Below are 21,176 nucleotides of genomic sequence, written 5' to 3' on the forward strand. Positions count from 1 at the left end.
AGTGGGTTAGTGATAATCTCAGTGCTCTTTGCAATCACGTAAAGTAGATTTTAAGAGAAATTGCATCTCTACTTTGTATTTGAATTAGGGATAATCTCTCTCTCTCTCTCTCTCTCTCTCTCTCTCTCTCTACGGGGGAGATTATCTACTTAAGAGATTGTCATTAACTCATAATAAGGTTTCATAGAGTATTTATGCAATTATGTGGATATCTGTATCAGCTCTGCATCTATTCATTGACTCTTCGCTTGAGAAATCGAGGTCTAGTATAATTCTAGAAACCTCTCCGTTCAAATAGAATTGCATGTATAAACAACCTTTGTCCTGCACTTTATAACCCTAGAGGGATGCTATGTCAGAACATTGCTTTTTTCCTTGAATTCTCTTCTATTATTTTCTGTATTTTCTTATCTTTGCTTGCTTTTGTTCACACACAACATTTTATCACTTAAGTAATTTTTCTGTTTTAGGGTTACTAATACTATTTACTTTCTTCCTTTCTGGACCGACACTCTTCTTTTATGCACACTTTATTACGTGATCGACACATACACTTGCATCCCTATTACCCACAATAACCTGTACCAGTAGTTAAAATCTTGAATGGTTTACGAATAACCTACAACAATCAATCTATAAAGTTAAGATAATTTTAACAATTAACAACAATGTAAGGCTTAGATTTAAAAAAATTAAACTTATAACTTGCCATTATTAACAACTATTCATTGCATTTCTTTGTTTCTGAAACGGTGCATGAAATTGGTTGAGATATGTCTGATGTAATAAACATGGTATGCACGCAGAGCACTCAACTGATGCCTAAGCGATCTAAATGTTGATTTGATAGATTCATGATGATCGGATATGAAGCATATTCCCTCTTGTGGTGTTACTCTGGAATGTAAGTTGCGCAAGAAGAAAGTCCATGCAACCAATGTCTCTCCTACTACGATGGCAAAGGCAATCGGCAAGATATTTTTATTACCATCTTGTGCGATCACCATCAGTAAAGTACCTTTGTATTTTCCATGAATATGTGTTCCACCTATCTGGACGATTGGTTTGCAATATTTGGAAGCCTCCACACATGCGAGGGAAGCTCCAGAAAACTCTATGAAAGATACGAGTATCATGTACCAGTTAAGGTCCTTAGTATGAACTCTAGGTCTCAAGATCAACTATTGTCCCAGGAACGAACTAGTGTAACACTGATAGCCATCTTGGTAATTCATTGTAGGACTCCTCCCAATTATCGAATGATGTCTCAACTACTTTTTCCTTAGTTGTCCATACTTTCCTGTATGTCAGTGTGTATACATATCAATTCCTGATCTCTACTATCAAAATTGATACATTGATGCTTGGCTGCTGTTAGACTAGTGCTCATATTTTCTGAAAAATCATGTTTGAATCCATCTTCGAATGATCCTGGGAGATTATTGATGATTCGCACATGTGAGGTCCAGTGTACTCTGTAATTTCCCAAAGTTGTCTCCACTTGTTATAAGATGGGTCGAACCCTCCAATTGCATCTATCGCAATATGACTAGCATTTAACCGGAATATCAAGTTAGATCAAACTCAATGACTTTGTATTCCACAAAATTCAGTAAGCAGTAATTCTTAATTATGGTCACAACATCAACTTTGCTTCAAAATCGCATGCCAACATGAAGATCTCCATTTGTCGTTGCTCTTCTCAATGTATAGTTGTACAATAAAGGGTACTCCGGGAATGTTTGTGCGGACATTGCTTCCAAATCAAGGGTCCGTATATGTGCTAGAGAGTCCATTGGCGCCATCGTGAAATAATGGACGGCCATAGGGGCGTCTTCAAAATTGCAGTCTTCTAAGTAAATGTCATCAACAGTTGCTTCACAATCCTCCCACAAATTAGTTGTTACTGTCATCATCAACGTCGTCTATACTAGATCGCCTGTACCCACCGAATTTGGTTTCATGAGTATCATGACAAGAACTCGTTCCATCTTTGGATGTTGTGAATTAGTGAAATCAATATTGGGCAGTGGATCATCTTATGCCCTCTACTCCTTAGACAGCTTTTCAAGTTCATTAACTTGGCATGGTGATGAAGTCCTCTCCTATCCCATGTTGCGTTAAACTTGGTCATTTGTGGCGGTTTGTTGTTGGGAAGAAGCACCCTTGGAAGTAGCAGCGCTAAACTCCACGTACAATTCAATAATACCAATATTGGGATTTTTTGTGGTAGTCGAATATCATCCGAACATCTTGGTCATTACGTAATTTGAATGACCGATAGCAAATTTTGCTAGATCCTGAAGAAATTGGGAGCCAGTATTTGATATGTGAAACTCTTTGGTTATCTGTTGCCTCAATGCTTACTTCAAGTGGATCTCTTCTTTAAGTTTTTGTAAAAGTTGTCGACTTTGACATAAAAATATGATTGATCCTTCGTTGAAAATATTATTATGTCTTCACTTGCAGTGATTGAACCATTATAGTAAACCAAAACAAGTGAAGTCTCTGCCATTATTGAAGACAAGAAGAAAAAGTGAGGGTGAGTGAGTTGAAAGAGAGTAAGTAGTGTGCAAGAATGAAAATGGGCTACTAAGGTTGGTTTATAAAAAGAGTTTGAATTTTGACTATTTTCAGTTATGATCATTGCAAGTTTGACCGTCCTACTTTGTACTAATTACAGACAGACGCAAGTTTAACTAATGGCGCAAGTTTGACCGTCCTAATTTGTACTAATTATTAACTGGTGCAGGTTAGACCCTCCGACCAATGTAGATTTGATCGCTCTACTTTGTAATAATTACTGACTGGTACAGGTTGAACTGACCAACTTCGTAATAATTTCTAACCGGTGCAGATTTGATTGTCCTATTTCTAGTATTTTCAGGATTTATATTTTTTAAAAAAATAACAACTTAAAAAAATATAAATGGATTTTTATTTTATAATATAACTTTTAAAAAATTAAAAAAATTGGTAACTGTAGTTTTTTAAAAGAAATTTAAAAAGAACGAGAGAGCTCCCATTGTTTTTTTATTTTTTTAATAAAAAAAATTGAAAACAGGAGAGCTTCTCCGGTTTTCATATAAAAAAAGTTGAAAATGTAAAATTTTTCCATTTTCACCCCACTTGCGCATTCTCGTAAATAATCCTGCATAATTTCGTAAATATATATATATATATATTATTAAAAAATAAAAAAATAAAAAACCAACTTATCCGTATCCAAAACACACGCAGCACCATAAAATTCTCTATATATACCCTAAACCTCTAACAACTCAAAACCAACACCACCACCACATCTCAGTGCACACACATATACACATTACCATAACACCATGAAGAACACCAGCACCACCACCCTTTACCTCTCCCTCCTCATCTCAACCACTCTCCTCCTTGCCCCAACGACCACCGCGGTGATCACTTGCGGCACTGTCGTAAGCAAATTTCTGCCATGTCTAAGCTTTGTGCAAATGTTTGATGAAAGCTGTTAAGGCATTCCCTACTGCGAAGGACCAGTACTTGAGACAACTCCCTAGTGCTTGCAGCATCCGTTTTACTTTCCCTGTTTCACTTAACACCAACTGCGACAAGTGAGTTTTCGTTCTTTCCTTCTTCTAAAGCCCAAAAATATATAAGAATTTTATATCAGTTAATTGAATAAAAATTGTTTTTATTTTTTTAAAATTTGATTTTATTATGTTATGTATACATAATAATTTTTTTTATATAGTGGACAAATCATGTTAGGTGCGTACACAAATGTTGAAATTAATAGCTCAACACACATGTGTCTTCACTCTGTGTGAGTTAAGATTCAAATTTGCCTTCTTAGTAATTAAGACACAAATCCACCTCCTCAACTAGACATAAAAAGCCCTACACATAAAATACAATATTAATAGACTAAAAAATTACTGGTATCCAAAATATAGGTTTATATATAAATAAATATTAAAAAAACTAAAATTGAGAGAAAATATGAGGGAGTACGAGACGATTTTATTACATTGAAATTTGCGTTACATTGTAGTGGCTCATTTTGCCAAAATCTTTTTTTAATGATAAAATTTTAAAATATGTTTATATTTAAATAAACTTTAAATTAATTACAAATCAGGTCATGACCTAAATTTTATTTGGGTCATGACTTGACTGTGTTGCTCTCTGTCTGCTGCTTAGTTTGCTTTATTCCTTCCCTATTATTAAAAAGATTTTCAAAAAAATTTTATAACTCGAAAAATTATATAAATCGGGCCTTGAGGTTTTTTTTTTCTTCAATTAAATAAAATCCGAATCACAAACTCTATAACATTCGATTGAGAAAAACCTAAAAGTATATTTAGAAAATATATTAATTGATTTTATATATACAACGACTATAAATATAAAAAGAAGTTCACACTAAAAGTCATGATTTTTTTTCGTTTTAATATCTTAAATGCTTTTATTAATGTCTAGATGAAATTAACGCAGTCAATTATAAAAGTTTGATAATGTTGTTGTGATCATTCTTATGTTTTGCAGTGTGCGTATATTGAAGAGTGGAAGTGAGAGAGATGGCCAAGAGATGAATAAGAGGGAAATTAATTAGCACTAAAGTCATGCTTTAGTGTCAATAAATCAGTGTTTTTCTAATAATGCAATCCTTGGTAGTCTTATTTAATGTTTGTTTCTTTTTTCCAATAAGCTAAAATTTTGGACTTTAATTATATATATATATCAAATGATTGAAAATTTGAGATTTTTACAATTATATATATACTTTTCAGTCCGTTTAATTGGTGGAAAACCCCTTGTCTCAATGGAAAACCTGATGCCTTTCGTGAAGCCCTCATTTTTAAGCCAAATTTGAGATTTTTCCCGGGTCTATATGACACTTTTCAATGAAAAACACCGAAATGTTGCACATAGAAATGGATCAGTATCCAAAAAAATCAACCTAGTAAAAAAAGTACCTACCACTTATATGCATATGGATTTTTTATTAATCAATTGATTTGTCGCAAATTCTACATTCATTATGAAGAAAATATAAAAAATAGATATTAAAAATATAAAATAATAAATAATAAACTATATCTATATACCATGTTTATTTGTAATGCTTTGGTTTACATAGGTATAATCAGTATGTGCACATAATTACAAACATGACCATATTTTTGACCTACGTGATGTAAAGCAGGCATTTTTATTAAAACGTGTGTTTAGAATCAGTTTTTTTAATTAGTAAAAATAATCACATTTGGTCAAAATCAAATTCTTAAAGTTAACTTTTTATTTTGCAACCTAAAACAAAATTAAAATCCCTAATTAACTAAACCCTTGCCCTTGGATTTGGTCAATGCTAGTCCCCACAACATTCCTAACATCCTTGTCCATCTCCTCAATGAAAACATAAATGGGTTTTTTAGTCATAGTACATCAAACAGTTAAATAAAATATTAACAATAATAAAATAAATTTTTTTTACCAATATTCCCCTTTAACTAATTTCATGCACATTTCTCAATAAAACAAAATATTATATATATACTTTTTTTTTTATATTTACCTATCTGTATACCATTATTAAAATATATTTTAATTATGTGAATATTTCATTTTTTTATACTAATAAAAATATTTTTTTATATTCCTATACCTGGCACTGTTAATTGTTACAATTTATACAAGCAAAAAATTTAACTTCTTTATAAAAAAAGTTTTAAAATTTATATAAAATGAATAAAATAAGCTTAAATATTTTCTAAGGGTATATATGGAAAAAAAATATCAATGATACATATGAACAATTTTTTTCATTTATCTAATATTTAATAATATATTTTAATACTATATATGAGATAAAGGGTCATATATACCCACAAAAAAAAATTCGAATTTTAAGGGTATAATAGTTTTTAATTTTGTTGAAGAACATGTACATAAATTAAATGATTTTTCAAGTAAAAAAACAAAAACCCTAAAATTAATTAAATATAACTGAATCATTCAACATTCAACGATTACCATGCATGCAAAAGAGTAGGATCCAAAGAAGAGTTTTCAACTAACCTCCCCATACAAACCTCTATATAAACCGCAATTAAGTAAACCTCTCCATAACTCAAAACACATCTCAGACACAAACACAAACACAAACACAAACACAAACACAAACACAAACACAAGAACAACTTCCATAAACCCAAACAACCATGAAGACCAACATCGTCACAACCAAAACCACAATTTGCACTCTTCTCCTCCTCCTTCTCTTCTCCACTTCTCTACATTTAAGCTCTGCAGCAGCCACAGTGACATGCAACACTATCACAACAGAAGCAGCACCATGTTTAGGCTTCATCACCGGAAAAGTTCCCAGGCCACCGGCGGCGTGCTGCACTGGGTTGAAGCAAATAGTAAAGAGTGGTACCACCGTCACTGCTCGCCGGGCAATTTGTCAATGCATGAAGAATGCTATTAAAGAGTTCCCTGGTGTGAAAGAGAAGTTCTTGTCTCAGCTTCCAAAAGCCTGCCATGTTTCTGTTAGCTTTCCAATATCCTCCCACACCAACTGTAACAAGTGAGTTTTCATTAATTTCTCCCTTGGATGTGTATGCATGCATTATATATATATATAAGAAAAAGACTAAGATAAAAAAGAAATTGACAATGAAGAAGTAATTAATTTAGACTAAAGATGTGTTTAGATGAAAAGTTTAGTCGAGTGGTTGAGAGAAATATACAGAAAAATAACTCAGGGACTAATAGTTAATTTTCCCTTTGAAATTTGATTTTTGTTTATCTTATGGGATATGCATAAGAAATAACTAAAAGAAAAAAAAATTAATATTTAGATTACAATTTTAGTTAAGTAGTAAAAAAATAAAGAAAAAAATCTTTAAATTAAGACTAATAGTTACTTTTTTTTATAGGAGCATAGGTTTATTTATTTATTTATTATTTTTTTAAGAGTTATATAAGAAAATTACGAAGATATATGAATTAAGAATGAAACGATGATTTAAGCTTGACAGATATCTGGCTAGACTCTAATTTTAATTGATTAGTCAAATATATATATTTATATATATGTGTACATGTAAGGAAAAAAAGCATCTGGGGACTAATAGTTAATTTTGCCTTTGCAGGGTGCACTGAAGCGTTCATGGATGAGAGTAAGGGTTGAAGAGACGAATAAGAGGGAATTAATGAATTATTTAATTAGCATGGGAATGATGCTTTGGTGTTGATAAATGAATTTTATTTTATTTTTTTCTAATAATGTAATCCCTCGTAGTTATTTTTATTTTTTAAATAATGTAATCGATGATGATTTTTAATGGTAGTATTTTATTTTTATTTTTTTTAATTTTGATTGCATTGGTTCTATATATATATATATATATATATATATATATATATATATTATACCACATTAAAAAAATTATGAAACTTCAAGGATATCCTCAATAAATTTCTCTTTACATATAAAACCCAAAAATCTTTAAAGTTTGGGGTAATCAGTAATGGATATAAGGTATTAAGGGATAATGTTTTGATAGCACAAAAACCATTAACATCTATATGGGTTAAATATGTACATATTTATATTTTTCAAAAAACTGGATTAATAAGAGTTTATAAAATAAATTTATACTCTACTAATTGTAATATTATATCTCTAATAAAGATGCTCATAAGAATAAAAAAAAAAATTACTATTTTTAAGAGAAGTTCAAAGAGATCATATATAAGATTCAAGTGGACATAAATGTAATTTTGAAATTGTACAAGGGTACATACTCCCATTCATACTGCTCAATTAAAGGTACAATAAAATGAAAAAAAAAATGAAAAACTATTGAAATAAAATAAAATAAATAAGTTAAAAAAATGTAGGTAAATGAACAAATTAATTAAAAATGGGAAAAATGAAATGTATAATATAATGATTTACTGTCAAAATCCAAAATAAAAGAATAACATTTAAAGTTCAGTAAAGAACAAATACAACAAACAACCTACTGATTCTGGGTACAAAAAGACTGAATTGGAAATACAAAAATGTACAACGAAAAAGAGGATGAAACCGAAAGGAGAAGACTTGAAATGGATAAATACTGTAAAAGAAATCATCTGATTATCTATATCATTTAGGCTTATGATCAATGCCGAGTGTGAGTTTCACACGAGGACGATGATCTGCTTGTTTGCGGTGATGGTTCGGGTGATTCACAGGCCTCCATATGCATTGGTAATAGTTTAAGGAAGCTGCCCTTAGCAAGCTGGTCCAGAGAAGTTTCAATTTTTGCAGAAATATGGTGAAAAAAATTAGTCAGAATGTGTGATCAAGAAACATGGAGAAAGAAGAATGTAAGATGGTTATTACCAAATAAAGACTTAGCCGTTGGTCTCTCCGGCTTGTTGTCTTTTTTCTTCAACGCTGCTGTATAAACAAAATTCTCAAATAAAGAAAGACATTCAAGTATGAATTAAAACAATTAACACATTCTCTTTAACACTAACGAAGATACTGAATGTATTCAACGAAAGAACACCAACAGACTAACTTATCTATTTTAGAGTTTTATAACCTGATAAAGAGACGTAGATATTTCAAAAATGTAAGGATGATGGGATTAGACTAAGAAAAATCACAACAGAAAAATGCAAAAAAATGGATTGATATCAAATTATACAACTTAAATTTTAGCCACAAAGGAAACATTACCGAAGAAAGAAGAATGTAGAATGGTTATTACTGAATAAAGACTTGATCGATGGTCTCTTCGGCTTGTTGTCCTTTTTCTTCAACGTTGTTGTATAAACACAATTTCAACAAAATTTCAATAAAGAAAGACATTCAAGTATGAATTAAAACAATTAACACATTCTCTTTAACACTAATGAAGATACTGAATGTATTCGATGAAAGAACACCAACAGACTGACTTATCCATTTTAGAGTTTTATAACCTGATTTCATTTGTATTGTCCCATTTTTCTCAACATTCTTCTGTGTGATGATTGTATAAGATATGAAAAAGAGACATAGATATTTCAAAAATGTAAGGATGATGGGATTAGACTAAGAACAATCACAGCAGAAAAATACAGAAAAATGGATTGATATCAAATTATATGGCTTAAATTTTAAGCACAAGGTAAATATTGAGCTAATGGTGAAATTTTGTTTGTTGAGGGTGAAGGCAGAAGGTGGATGAGATGCTGACATGGAATCTTGGAGTAAAGTGGGCTCAACTGCAGTCAAAGTAATTAGCTTAATCATCATGTCTTTATTTGTAATTTCATGAACATGGTGTAGGTTAACGTGGCTATCTTTTCTCCAGCGTGGGTAATGTGTATGTGTGTATGGGTCTGCAGTTACACTGCATATTAGTATGGTTATTGTATGGTGTGTGTGTGTGTGTGTGTGTGTGTGTGAGTTTGAAGAATATTGTATTCCTCATTTCATTTAGTAATAGAGTGCTTGTAGTTGTGTTCTCTTTGATATAATTGCTGTCAATTGGTATCAAAGCCACATCTAGGATCCTTGAAGGCTGTGGAGATCGGGAGATGCATTAGGTCTTGTTTCTAAAGTACCTGTGTTCAGTGGGCAGAATTATGCAGCATGGAAAGTAAAGATGAAGGCTTATCTCAGGGCGTATGATCTTTGGGATGCAGTGGAGAAGGAAGATGAAGCTGACTCATTACCAGAGCATCCTACAGCTGCACAAAAAAAAGAGTTACAATGAAGCAGTGAGCAAAAAATACAAAGCACTTATAGTTATTCATTCAGCAGTCAGTGAAGAGCTGTTTACAAAGCTGATGACTTGTGAAACTGCAAGAGAAGCTTGGGCTAAACTTAAGGAGGAGTACAAGGGTGATATGAAAGCAAGAAGGGTTCAAAGTCTTAATTTGAAAAGAGAATTTGAAATGCTGAGGATGAGAGATGAAGAATCAATGAGAGAGTTCACTGATAGAGTTATGAGTATTGTTCATCGAATTCGATTGCTTGAAGAAGACTTGATAGATTAAAGGGTGGTGGAGAAAGTTCTTGTTAGTTTACCAGAAAAATTTGAACACAAAATAGCATCCTTGGAAGACTCTAAAGACCTGACTACTATGAGCATTGCAGAGCTAATGAGTTCACTTCAAGCAGTGGAGCAAAGGCAAAATATGAGAAAAGAAGTGTTTGAAAACAAAGGAAAGCATGTAGATGTTGCATTACTTGCTGCTGAGAGAACTAAGTACCTAAAGAAAATATTCAAGAAATCAGTTGGGAACTCTTCAGGGGTTTCAGAATAACAATATCAAGTTAGCAACCAAGGCAGCAGTGTAAAGCGATGGAAGGAATACCCACCTTGCCCTCATTACAAGCAAACAAATCATTCGTATAGAGTTACTATTGGTACAGGCAAGGAGTACAATGTAGGAGATGCAAACAATTTAGGCACATAGAGAGGGTCTGCAAGGCTGAGCAACAACAATAACACAAAGCCCAAGTTGCAGAAAGAGGAGAGCATCAAAGAAACTTGAGCTTGTCTATACAGATAACTGTGGACCTATGAATACTGATTCAATAAATGGCAGCAAATATTTCATTCTATTTGTTGATGATTTTCAGCAGGTATACTTGGGTATATTTCATGAAGATGAAAGGGGAAGCATTCAAATTATTCATGAAGTTCAAAGCTCTTGCTGAAAATGAAGGTGAACTTCAAATCAAAACTTTAAGATTAGACAATTGAGCAAAATTCTTATCAAATAAATTTCAAGATTACTTGCAAAAGAGTGGAATTCTTCATCAACTTACACAACCCTACTCTCCTCAGCAGAATGGAGTATGTGAGAGAAAAAATAGGGCAGTTTTAAATATGACAAGGTGTTTACTCTTCAAGATAAACATGCCAAAATTCTTTTGGGCTGAGGTAGTGAACACAACCATTTATCTATAGAACAGATTAAGCACAAAAGCCTTGAATGACATCATTCCATATGAAGCCTGGACAAATTTCAAACCAAAGGTAAAACATTTGAAGATCTTTGGTAGTATTTGTTATACTCATGTTCCACAAGAGAAAAGGACAAAGCTGGATAAATGGACAGTTATGGGAATTCTGGTTGGCTATAGCACTATCTCCAAACGTTATAGAATTTACAAACTTTCTCTACAGAAGATAGTAGTCAGCAGAGATGTCAAAATTAATGAAGATCTAGTATGGAATTGGAAAGATCAAGGAGCAAATTCACATGAGACACTACCTCAAGTTGTTGAACAATTTGTTCAGAATCAAAATTCAGCAAATGAAGTGCATGGAGATATGTTAAATGGAGATTTTGAAGAGGAGCTAAATGATGAAGAAACTCATGATCACATGCTAGTCAGGGGATTCAGGAGCTTGGAGGAGATTTATGGCCGTTACAATGTAGCTACACTGGAACCTAATACATGCTTTGAAGCTTTACAGTCTAAAGATTGGAAGAATGCAATGGAGGAGGAGCTCAAGATGATAGAAAAGAATAATACTTGGGTTCTAGTTAATCAACCAGTTGATAAGAAAGTTATAGGAGTCAAATGGGTGTTTAAACTAAAGCTGAATGTAGATGGAACAATAAGCAAGAATAAAGCTAGGCTTGTTGTGAAGGGGTATGCACAAGAAGCTGGAGTAGACTTCTTTGATAATTTTGCACCTGTGGCCCGATTGGATACAATCAGGTTTTTATTGGCTGTTGCTGCTCAAAATGGTTGGCTTGTTCATCAATTGGATGTCAAGTCAGCCTTTCTAAATGGAGTTATAAATGAAGACATACATGCCTACCAACCAGAAGGCTTTGAGAAGCCAAATGAAGAAGAAAAAGTTTACAAGCTTCAGATAGCTTTGTATGGATTGAAACAGGCACTGAGAGCCTGGTATAGCAGACTGGATACTCATTTACTTGATATTGGGTTTGTGAGAAGTTCAAATAAAGCAACAATGTATGTCAAAGTGAAAAACAGTGAGTTACTGGTAGTCTCGATATATGTTGATAATATACTAGTAACTGGAGCAAAGAAGCTGAAATTGAAGAGTTTAAACTCAGGATGAAATTAGTTATTGAGATGAGTGATCTTGGGAGAATGTCATACTTTCTAGGAATGGAAGTGTCACAATCTGAAACTTGTATTCTCATTCAACAAAGCAAAGTATGCAGAAGAGTTGTTGACAAAAATCTGTATGGAAAATAGCAAGCCAGTGAGTACACCATTTGCAACTGGAGTGAAGCTGACCAAAAATGATGGAACACCTCAGATGAATGGTAGGATTTACAGAAGCTTGATCGGAAGTCTCTTGTATTTATGTGCTACCAGACCATACTTGGCATTCTTAGTGAATTATTTATCAAGGTTTATGCAACTACCAACTGAACAACATTACATAGCAGCAAAGAGGATTCTTTCGTTATGTCAAAGGTACAGTTAATTATGGTGTGCATTATCACAGGGCTACATCAGTGAGATTACTTGGTTTCTTAGACAATGATTGGGCTTGGGAGTGATGAACTAATGAGAAGAATTTCAGGTAGTTGTTTCACATTGGATATTGGAGTGATTACTTGGAGTTCAAAAAGGCAAGGACCAGTAGCTAAGTCTACTGCTGAGGCTGAATACATTGGGTTACCTGAAGCTGTTAAGCGAGCTATTTGGCTGAGAAAGTTGATGAGTGATTTATATCTTGATATATCTGAAGCTACAACTATACTATGTGAGAATTTGCAATAATTGCTATTGTAAAGAACCCAGTTTTACACAGTAAGATGAAGCATATCAAAGTTAAATATCATGTTGTTCATTACTATGAGGAGAAGAAGGAGATTCAAGTTGCGTTTTGCTGTACAGATAAACAACTTGCAGATATCTTTACTAAACCCTTGAGCAAGCTTAGTTTGAAGCACTCAGAGAAAGGCTTAGAATGTGCAGTTTGAGCCCAAGGAGGAGATTGAAGGCAGAAGGTGGATGAGATGTTGACATGGAATCTTGGAGGAAAGTGGTCTCAACTGAAGTCAAAGTAATTAGCTTAATCATCATGTTTTTGTTTGTAATTTTACGAACATAGTGTACGTTAACGTGGCTATATTTTCTCCAAAATGTGGGTAATGTGTATGTGTGTATGGGTCTACAGTTACACTGCATATTAGTATGGTTATTGTATGAAGTGTGTGTGTGTAACTGCATATTAGTATGGTTATTGTATGAAGTGTGTGTGTGTGTGTGTGTGTGAGTGTGAAGAATATTGTATTCCTCTTTTCATATAGTAATAGAGTGCTTGTAGTTGTGGTTATCCCTTTGCTATAATTGCTGTCAGAGGGTTCTCCTAGTATTTTGTAGTGTTCTCTTTCAAGGAATCAAATTTAGAAAGGTGTAGGTAGTGCTTAGAAAAGTCAAAACTCAAAATAAACAATATGAGAGGACCGTGATCAAGTGGTCAGAAAACTAAAACATAAGAGGATTGAATGATCTCCTTTCTCATTAATTTCTTTACCATATCATTGATTTTTAGATGACACAGACACGAGAGAAAGACGAACAAAGAAGCCTGTGGGATCAAAAATACGCGCCTTGGCGTCGTGTCGAGTAAAGAGACACCGGGCGATATTGAATCACAAATGTTATTTTATTTTATTTTATTTTATCTTTGTTGGCTCTTCCCTTCCTAATAGAGGCAAGCCTTTATTATTAATTACCTCAGACTGAAATCTTAGGAACCTCCGATTAAGGGCTCAAGTACAAGTAAAGGGAAGAAAATTTGCAAATTATAAATCTTATTATTTAGTATGTATATATATTCATTACATCCTTTATATGTGAACATATAATTTATATATATATATATATATCACTGCTGCTAACTGTGCCTTATCACCATGTTGCATGCCTCGCTGCCGCTTTGAAATATATATTTCATTATCACTTTGCAACTTGTAGAACCAATTTTGTCGCTATCTCGAGATAAGCATTTTTTTTATTGCTTTAGGATAAGTTTTCTTCAGGGAAATGCAAGTTGTCAGATATTGACATAGGACTGCACCTTAATACTATGTTCCATAGCCACCACGTTCCTTGTATCATTGTTAATGATATTGCCATTTGTTCTGCTACTACGATGCGATCCAATGGTCATGTTAATCTTAATATATATATATATATATATATTGGTGACACCATAAGCAAACATCGTCATTAGAAACAAATACCCTTAGCTTAAAACCGCATAGCCAAAGGCTTCAAATCATCACCATCGTTGTTTATTTTAACTATTATTATTTTTACATGAAAGTTGGTCCCAAAACATGCATGCGGAAGCAATGGCAGGTCCCTCCATATGCCATGCATGTTCTTATCAAATTATATATTCATTGTCTCAATATTGATTTCAGCAGCACCTTGAACTTAGCAAGCAAGTCTTGTGTGGTCACTGGAGCCATTGCCAAAAGGACGCTCCTTAAGTCTCGTGTGGTTGCTGGAGCCATTGCCAAAAGGACGCTATGTTAATGGAGCAGTTGATGGATCTAGTGCTACTTGGAATCTTGAAGACAAAGTAAAACCTTTGGTTACACACTTGCACCACTAGCTCTAGTTAAAGTCTCTTTAGACATAGATCTTGTTTCATTAATTTACTTATTTATTTATTTATTTATTTCCTATGTTTTAAGATCTGGTCGGTAAATCAACTCAAGAAACTTTCCAGAAACATCAATTGAATCTCCATTTCTCCAAAGAACTTCAGCCACAATAGCCTCATTTTCAACCATTCCTCCGCCAACTTTAAACAAAGCTAGTCCAAGGACAACAATGTTTACTTGAAAACGATAAAGCCCATTGTCCATATTTTATTCTTTATAACTCTTTCCTTGGATTCATGCAGGAGTTCCTCTGCCTGCAATATAGCAGAGCATTTGCGAAATACAGAGCATATGTAAGAGTGGGTGACTTGTATTTGAATTGCTTCCCGGTTTTGGAATCAAACTTAACAACTACCATGGCATTTTATTGTCGGCAGACTCAGTATGATTTAGAACTCAGCATTGTCCATGGAATTCGAATCCGGCAGTGCACTTATCCTCTCATAATTCTCCTCAGCTTTTATCATTCCGCCATCTCATCGAGGTCCGAACTTTCCATCACTGAAAACTTCAACCGGGTAGACATCTTCTTTAAATCATCACGGGCTTGTCTTCCATGCGATTCACTCCGGAAACACAGTTTACGATCCCAAAGAGATTGACACCCTAGAGAGTGAGGGTTTGGATGGCATCTTTGAGGACCTTTTCGGGATTCTGAAGAAATCAGAGATGTTGGGATAACCACCAGCACGTCGAACGCTTCATGTGAGATTGGTCAATCAGAGGAACCCATAGCTGTTGTTACCACCAGCCCTACTCATACTTTCTCTTTCTTCCTCCACGTCTTCTTCCTGCTCTAGGTTTATGAGGCAACTCTTATGGCGGTGAGCTATGGCTTTGTGCTCATCGTCATCGGTGACTACGGTGGCGGTGGAAAGGGACCTTACGAACCATGCCACCACTTTCATCTGCATCATCATAAACTTTGTCAAATTTCTGTGTTGTTATTTGCGTCATTTTCAGCTATCTCCGCTTCAGTTGGCTATGTGTGCTCTCTAGCGCTAGTGGCAAGCTCTCCCATGGTTCTTAGGAATGACAAGCATCGGCTAGTGGTTTTATAGAATTCTTTTAACCTGCCATTAGTCTTCCTCTTCCATCTCATAAAGAGGTAGCGGCTCCAAAGTGTACACCGTTGGCATGGTTGACACTCACGAGAACTCTAGTAAATGACAGCGATCTTTCTTCTTCTCTTTATCTCATTTGGGCTTCGGTGTTATCATCAACCGGGCAACGACGAGCTTCAACTTGGCCATGTCTTTTGGCTTTGCCGCAATCTTAATCTTCATGACACTTGCCTTCAATTTTGGCTTCGGCTTCGTCGGAGTAGAGTAACAACAGCGGCTTCATCTTGTTCTTCTTTTCTTTTTCTTCTTTCATTAGCTTCTCAACGGCGGGCTTCTTCTTCTTTGCCCGTCGGAACTGTTGATTTTTTTGTTTTTCGACAGGGCTTCTTCTTCTTTGCCCATCGGAACTGTTGATTTTTTTGTTTTTCGACAGCTCTGCTGTCGATTGATCCTCTGTCTTCAACTCCTCTTCGAACTTCTCAAGCTTTTCTGTCTTCACAAGCTCCTCAGCAGGAGTGGCAGTAGGTGACGAGCATCAACAGCAATGACAGTAGCAAGCGACAGTAATGGCACGCAACAATGTTGAGATCAGTAGTGACATCGACAAGCAGAGGCGGCAGCAATGATGGCAACATTGGCAGGCAACGGCAATATTTTTTTTACTTTATATATATATATCTATATTTAAGTATGGGAGGAGAGGAACACCTTCATCTTCTCCTTTTTGTTCTTCTTCATCTTCATCTATTTAAAATCATTTTTACCAAAGTGTTAGTAAAAATGATTTTAAATAGACGAAGATGAAGAAGAACAAAAAGGAGAAGACGAAGGTGTTCCTCTCCTCCCATACTTACATATAGATATATATAAAGTAAAAAAAATTATTGCCGTTGCCTGCCAATGTTGCCGTCGTTGCTGCCGCCTCTGCTTGTCGATGTCGCTGCTGATCCCGACATTGTTGCCTGCCATTACTGTCGCTTGCTGCTGTCATTGCCGTTGATGCTCGTCACCTACTCCCGCTCCTGCTGAGGAGCTAGTGAAGACAGAAAAGCTTGAGAAGTTTGAAGAGGAGTTGAAGACAGAGGATCAATCGACAGTAGAGCTCTCAAAAAACAAAAGAATCAACAGGTCCGATGGGCAAAGAAGAAGAAGCCCGCCGTTGAGAAGCTAATGAAAGAAGAAAAAGAAAAGAAGAACAAGATGAAGCTGTTGTTGTTACTCTACTCTGATGAAGCCGAAGCCAAAATCGAAGGCAAGTGTCATGAAGATTAAGATTGCGGCAAAGCCAAAAGACATGGCCAAGTTGAAGCTCGTCGTTGCCCGCTTGATGATAACACCGAAGCCCAAATGAGATAAAGAGAAGAAGAAAGATCGCTGTCATTTACTAGAGTTCTCGTGAGTGTCAACCATGCCAACTGCTCACTCTCACGTGAGGGCGGTTGCATGGATCGTGATGCCGGTTGTGGCCATCGTGTCGCGACCATGCTACACACGTTCCATGGCCGCCATTTTTTTTAAAAAAATTTAATTTAATTATTAATTTTTTTATATAATTTTTTTACATTATATATATATATTATTTATTTATTTACAATTTATTTTTTTATTATTTTTTTATTATTATTTTTTTATCATATATTTTAATATGCGTAGATGTTATTTATTTATTTATTTATTTATTATATTTTATTATATATACATATTTATCTAATTTGATTTTTGTTTATATTATCTCTATATGATTTTTTTATATTATATATATATATATATATATTATTTTTTTATTATTTATTTTTTTATTATTTATTACTATTATTATTAATTTATTATTTATTTATTTGTCATCTTATATATATATATATATTATCTTTATCCGATTTTATTATTTTATTATTTTATTTATATATACATATATATTATATTTATCTGATATGATTTTAGATTATTTTTTTTATTTATTTTGCTTTGTTATTTGTATTCATAGATAATCTTGATATTTGGATATTTTGGATTGCCTCGAGATATGTGCTCTCGGTTGATCCTGAGATTTGAGTATTTTAGACCGTCTTGAGATCTGTGCTCTTGGCTGGTCTTGAGATTTTGATATTTTGGATCGCCTCGAGATATGTGCTCTCGGTTGATCCTGAGATTTGAGTATTTTACGACCATCTTGAGATCTGTGCTCTTGGCTGGATGCCCCGAGATATGTGCTCTCGGCTGATCTTGAGATTTGAGTATTTTGACCACCTCGAGATCGGTGCTCTAGGCTGATCTTGAAATTTATATATTTGAGATCGCCTCTAGATATGTGCTCTAGGCTGATCTTAGGATTTATATATTTTAGATCTCCTCGAGATTTGTGCTCTCGGCTAGGGATGGGCACGGGGCGGGCGAGGACGGGGAGTATCTCCCCACTCACTCCCCCATCTCGGGAGGGGATCGATTCCCCATCCCCGCCCCGGTTGGGGAATCGGGAGGAGGAAAGCCCCCACTCCCCGCCCCACAGGGATCCCCACGGGGACGGGGATCCCCGCTCTGGCCACCCAACACAATTTTTAAAAAAAATCCACTAATCTAATGTTTAAATTCATGAACTTAGAATCATAGATATCAATTAAGACCCATCTTTATTAATAACAAACATGATATTATATTATATATTTTTTTAATTTTTATTTTAACACATTCTTACAAAAATCCAATAATCTAAAGAAAAAAAAAATCCATAAAATTAGGTATTAATTGATACTAATCATTATTAATAACAAACATTGTATTATATTATATATATTTTTTATTTTTTTATTTCAACAAATATATTATTATATATATATATAATATTTCGGGGCGGGGACTCCGCGGGGCGGGGAGATCACTCCCCGGCCCCGCCCCACTACGGTGACCGGGGAATTTTATTTCCCCGCCCGTCCCCATGAACAGGGCGGATCCCCGTAGGGACGGGGACTCCCCGCCCTATACCCATCCCTACTCTCGGCTGATCTTGAAATTTTAATATTTTGTATATTTTGGATCGCTTCGAGATCGGTGCTTTTAGCTGATCCGTAGATTTGAATATTTTTAGATCACCTCGAGATCTGTGCTCTTGGTTGATCTTGATATTTTGGGTATTTTTAGATCACCTCGAGAACTATGCTTTCGGTAGATCTTAATATATGAATATTTAAGATCGCCTCGAGATCAGTACTCTCAATTGATTCCTGAGATTTTGATGTTTTGTATATATTTTTTTTAAAGAAAAATTGGGAGATGCATTTTTATTATTATTATTATTATTATTATTATTATTATTAGTAGTAGTAGTAGTAGTAGTAGTAGTAGTAGTATTATTATTATTATTATTATTATTATTATTAGTAGTAGTAGTAGTAGTAGTAGTAGTAGTAGTAGTAGTAGTAGTAGTAGTAGTAGTAGTAGTATATGAACAAAGCCATCAATATTTCCTCTCTTTGTTAGCCTCCATTTATGATGGCGTTGAGGCCAAAGTGAGAGGAGTGCGTGGGTCTCCATGGTGGTTTTCTGGTTCACCGGTCATGGGAAGCATGAGAGATTAGGGTTTGCAAGAAAAGAGAGGAGGAGAGAGAAGGAGGAGGAGAAGGAGAGAGAGAGAAGGGAAGGCAAAGACTAGGATATAATGTTGTTGTTCCATTTCTCCTTCATGATACTCATATATGAATAGACTCTAGGTACCATGACACGTGTCCCAATATCACAACAAATATTAGTAACTTGACATATAACAAACTTCTAGGCCATTCTTTAATAAGCTACTCAACATACGGTCAATTAATTATATAATCCTTAAAACGAGCAGGTTTTGTTGCTTTTCTCACTTGTCTTGTTGGTTCACGTGCTACCAATTCCGAGCCAACATCATTGCTTCCAGCTTAGGAAACCACTTGTCCTCAGGGTGAAATGCTAGGAACTCCATGCGAATGGCCTCCACTATCTCCCACGTAGCGTCAGTTTATGGCTAGTTTTCTCACTATATAAGAATCTTGGAAATTATCTGACCATGACTTATGACTGAGTGTTGACCCAGAACTTTTGTTGGAGATACAATTAGCCGATCATTAATTAAGGATGTTGGCAAGGGAATAACAGTTTCTAAATTGCTTTTCTTGGATCTTCTTCACCTTTAAGCACTGCCCTAAGCCTGTTAATGCAAAACACGTGATATTTTGCATCGAATTCCATATTATAGTTCTAATGCATGCCAAATGAGTGTACAAATAGATTTGAAATATGTGAACAATGTACACTCATCAAATTCCTCCACACTTAAGCTTTTACTTGCCCTCAAGCAAAATAGAACATTACAAACCAAGTAGAAGAAGTGTGCAACCTCGGGTGCTAAAGAATTTAGAAGTTTCACAAGTACTTCGGGTTTCCACAACATGAGAATGCTAAAAATTTCAATTTCTATAAATAGCGCACATACTATTCAAGATTATCATTGTGTGTGTGTTACAACTTTCTGGTTCACTTCTTTCGAATAGAGGACTTCCAAAAGCAAATAACCACACAAACAACTTCTCATGCACGAGGAGGTAGCTACACACATCTCCCAAGGTAGCCCTTTCTCATGAACCTTCAACGAGTGGCTTTCACACTTACAAGAGAGGCAGCTCTTTCCGCATCTTTTACTAACAAGGTTATAGTAGCTTTCACTCACCTATAGAGATAACTCTTTCTCTCATTAGGGTATACATAGTATCCGACTTGTCAAGAATAGCTCCACACTTCTAATAGGGGTAGCTCTTTCCATTTTTCAACTTTTTCCACAATTTTTTTGAAACAAATTCTTTCAAATTTGAAAAAAATTTCTTCACAAGAAGTACAATGAATAAAACTAGAGGAAGTTGAACATGGTCTAAGTCACTACAATAGAGAAGTTGTGTGCTCTAATTAGTCAAATCATCAAGAATAGCATGCACACTAAAAAAAATAGAACTCAAAATAGAACAAACTCGCAAGTGTCCACCCTAATACTAAGAAACTTCTCTACATTACAAATGCACCATCATAAGTCACAACTTGGCAAGTAATAGGGTTAACAATGAAACTTGAACCCCTCCCCCACACTTAAATCATACATTTCCTCAATGTGTTCAAAAGAGAAACCTACAAGGCAATGCAAATATTAGTAGGGAGATAGTGGAATACGATTACTTCCCTGGTTCACATTCGTGAAATCATTGAAGCTTGGAACTGGCCTAGTGTGTCCATTGTTGTGCATGCTCTAGCAATGTGGGTCACTCAAGGTCAAGAATTGACCCAGTGAGAGTCCCCTTTATAACTGAAGATGGCGGATGTTGCAAATAAGTCCTGCGAGGTGTAATGGAAGAACATTAAAGCTCAACAAATTAAAAATAACAAAACAAAAAATAGGAATCCACTAAAAGTCTTAAAATAAGTACAAACTAGGTAGGG

The 21,176-nt window shown here is 34.7% G+C and overlaps 1 protein-coding gene and 1 pseudogene across 1 annotated transcript; one reads left to right on the forward strand and one right to left on the reverse strand.

Annotated features, from left to right (window-relative positions):
• Positions 1 to 6,189: 6,189 nt before the first annotated feature.
• On the forward strand, positions 6,190 to 7,228 carry LOC120266482 (non-specific lipid-transfer protein C, cotyledon-specific isoform-like). Its single transcript, XM_039274118.1, has 2 exons — positions 6,190 to 6,577; positions 7,146 to 7,228. The coding sequence occupies exons 1-2, from the start codon at positions 6,210 to 6,212 to the stop codon at positions 7,153 to 7,155; spliced, it is 378 nt and encodes a 125-aa protein (XP_039130052.1). The 5' UTR covers positions 6,190 to 6,209; the 3' UTR covers positions 7,156 to 7,228.
• Positions 7,229 to 8,345: 1,117 nt separating this feature from the next.
• LOC120267367 overlaps positions 8,346 to 21,176 on the reverse strand; it is a 34,574-nt pseudogene continuing 21,743 nt past the window's right edge.

The sequence above is a fragment of the Dioscorea cayenensis genome, chromosome 8 (genome assembly GCF_009730915.1).
Source record: "Dioscorea cayenensis subsp. rotundata cultivar TDr96_F1 chromosome 8, TDr96_F1_v2_PseudoChromosome.rev07_lg8_w22 25.fasta, whole genome shotgun sequence".
Taxonomy (NCBI): domain Eukaryota; kingdom Viridiplantae; phylum Streptophyta; class Magnoliopsida; order Dioscoreales; family Dioscoreaceae; genus Dioscorea; species Dioscorea cayenensis.

Bases quoted from the DNA above. Each gene is read 5' to 3' on its own strand.
- LOC120266482 (XM_039274118.1), top strand. From the start codon at position 6,210: ATGAAGACCAACATCGTCACAACCAAAACCACAATTTGCACTCTTCTC.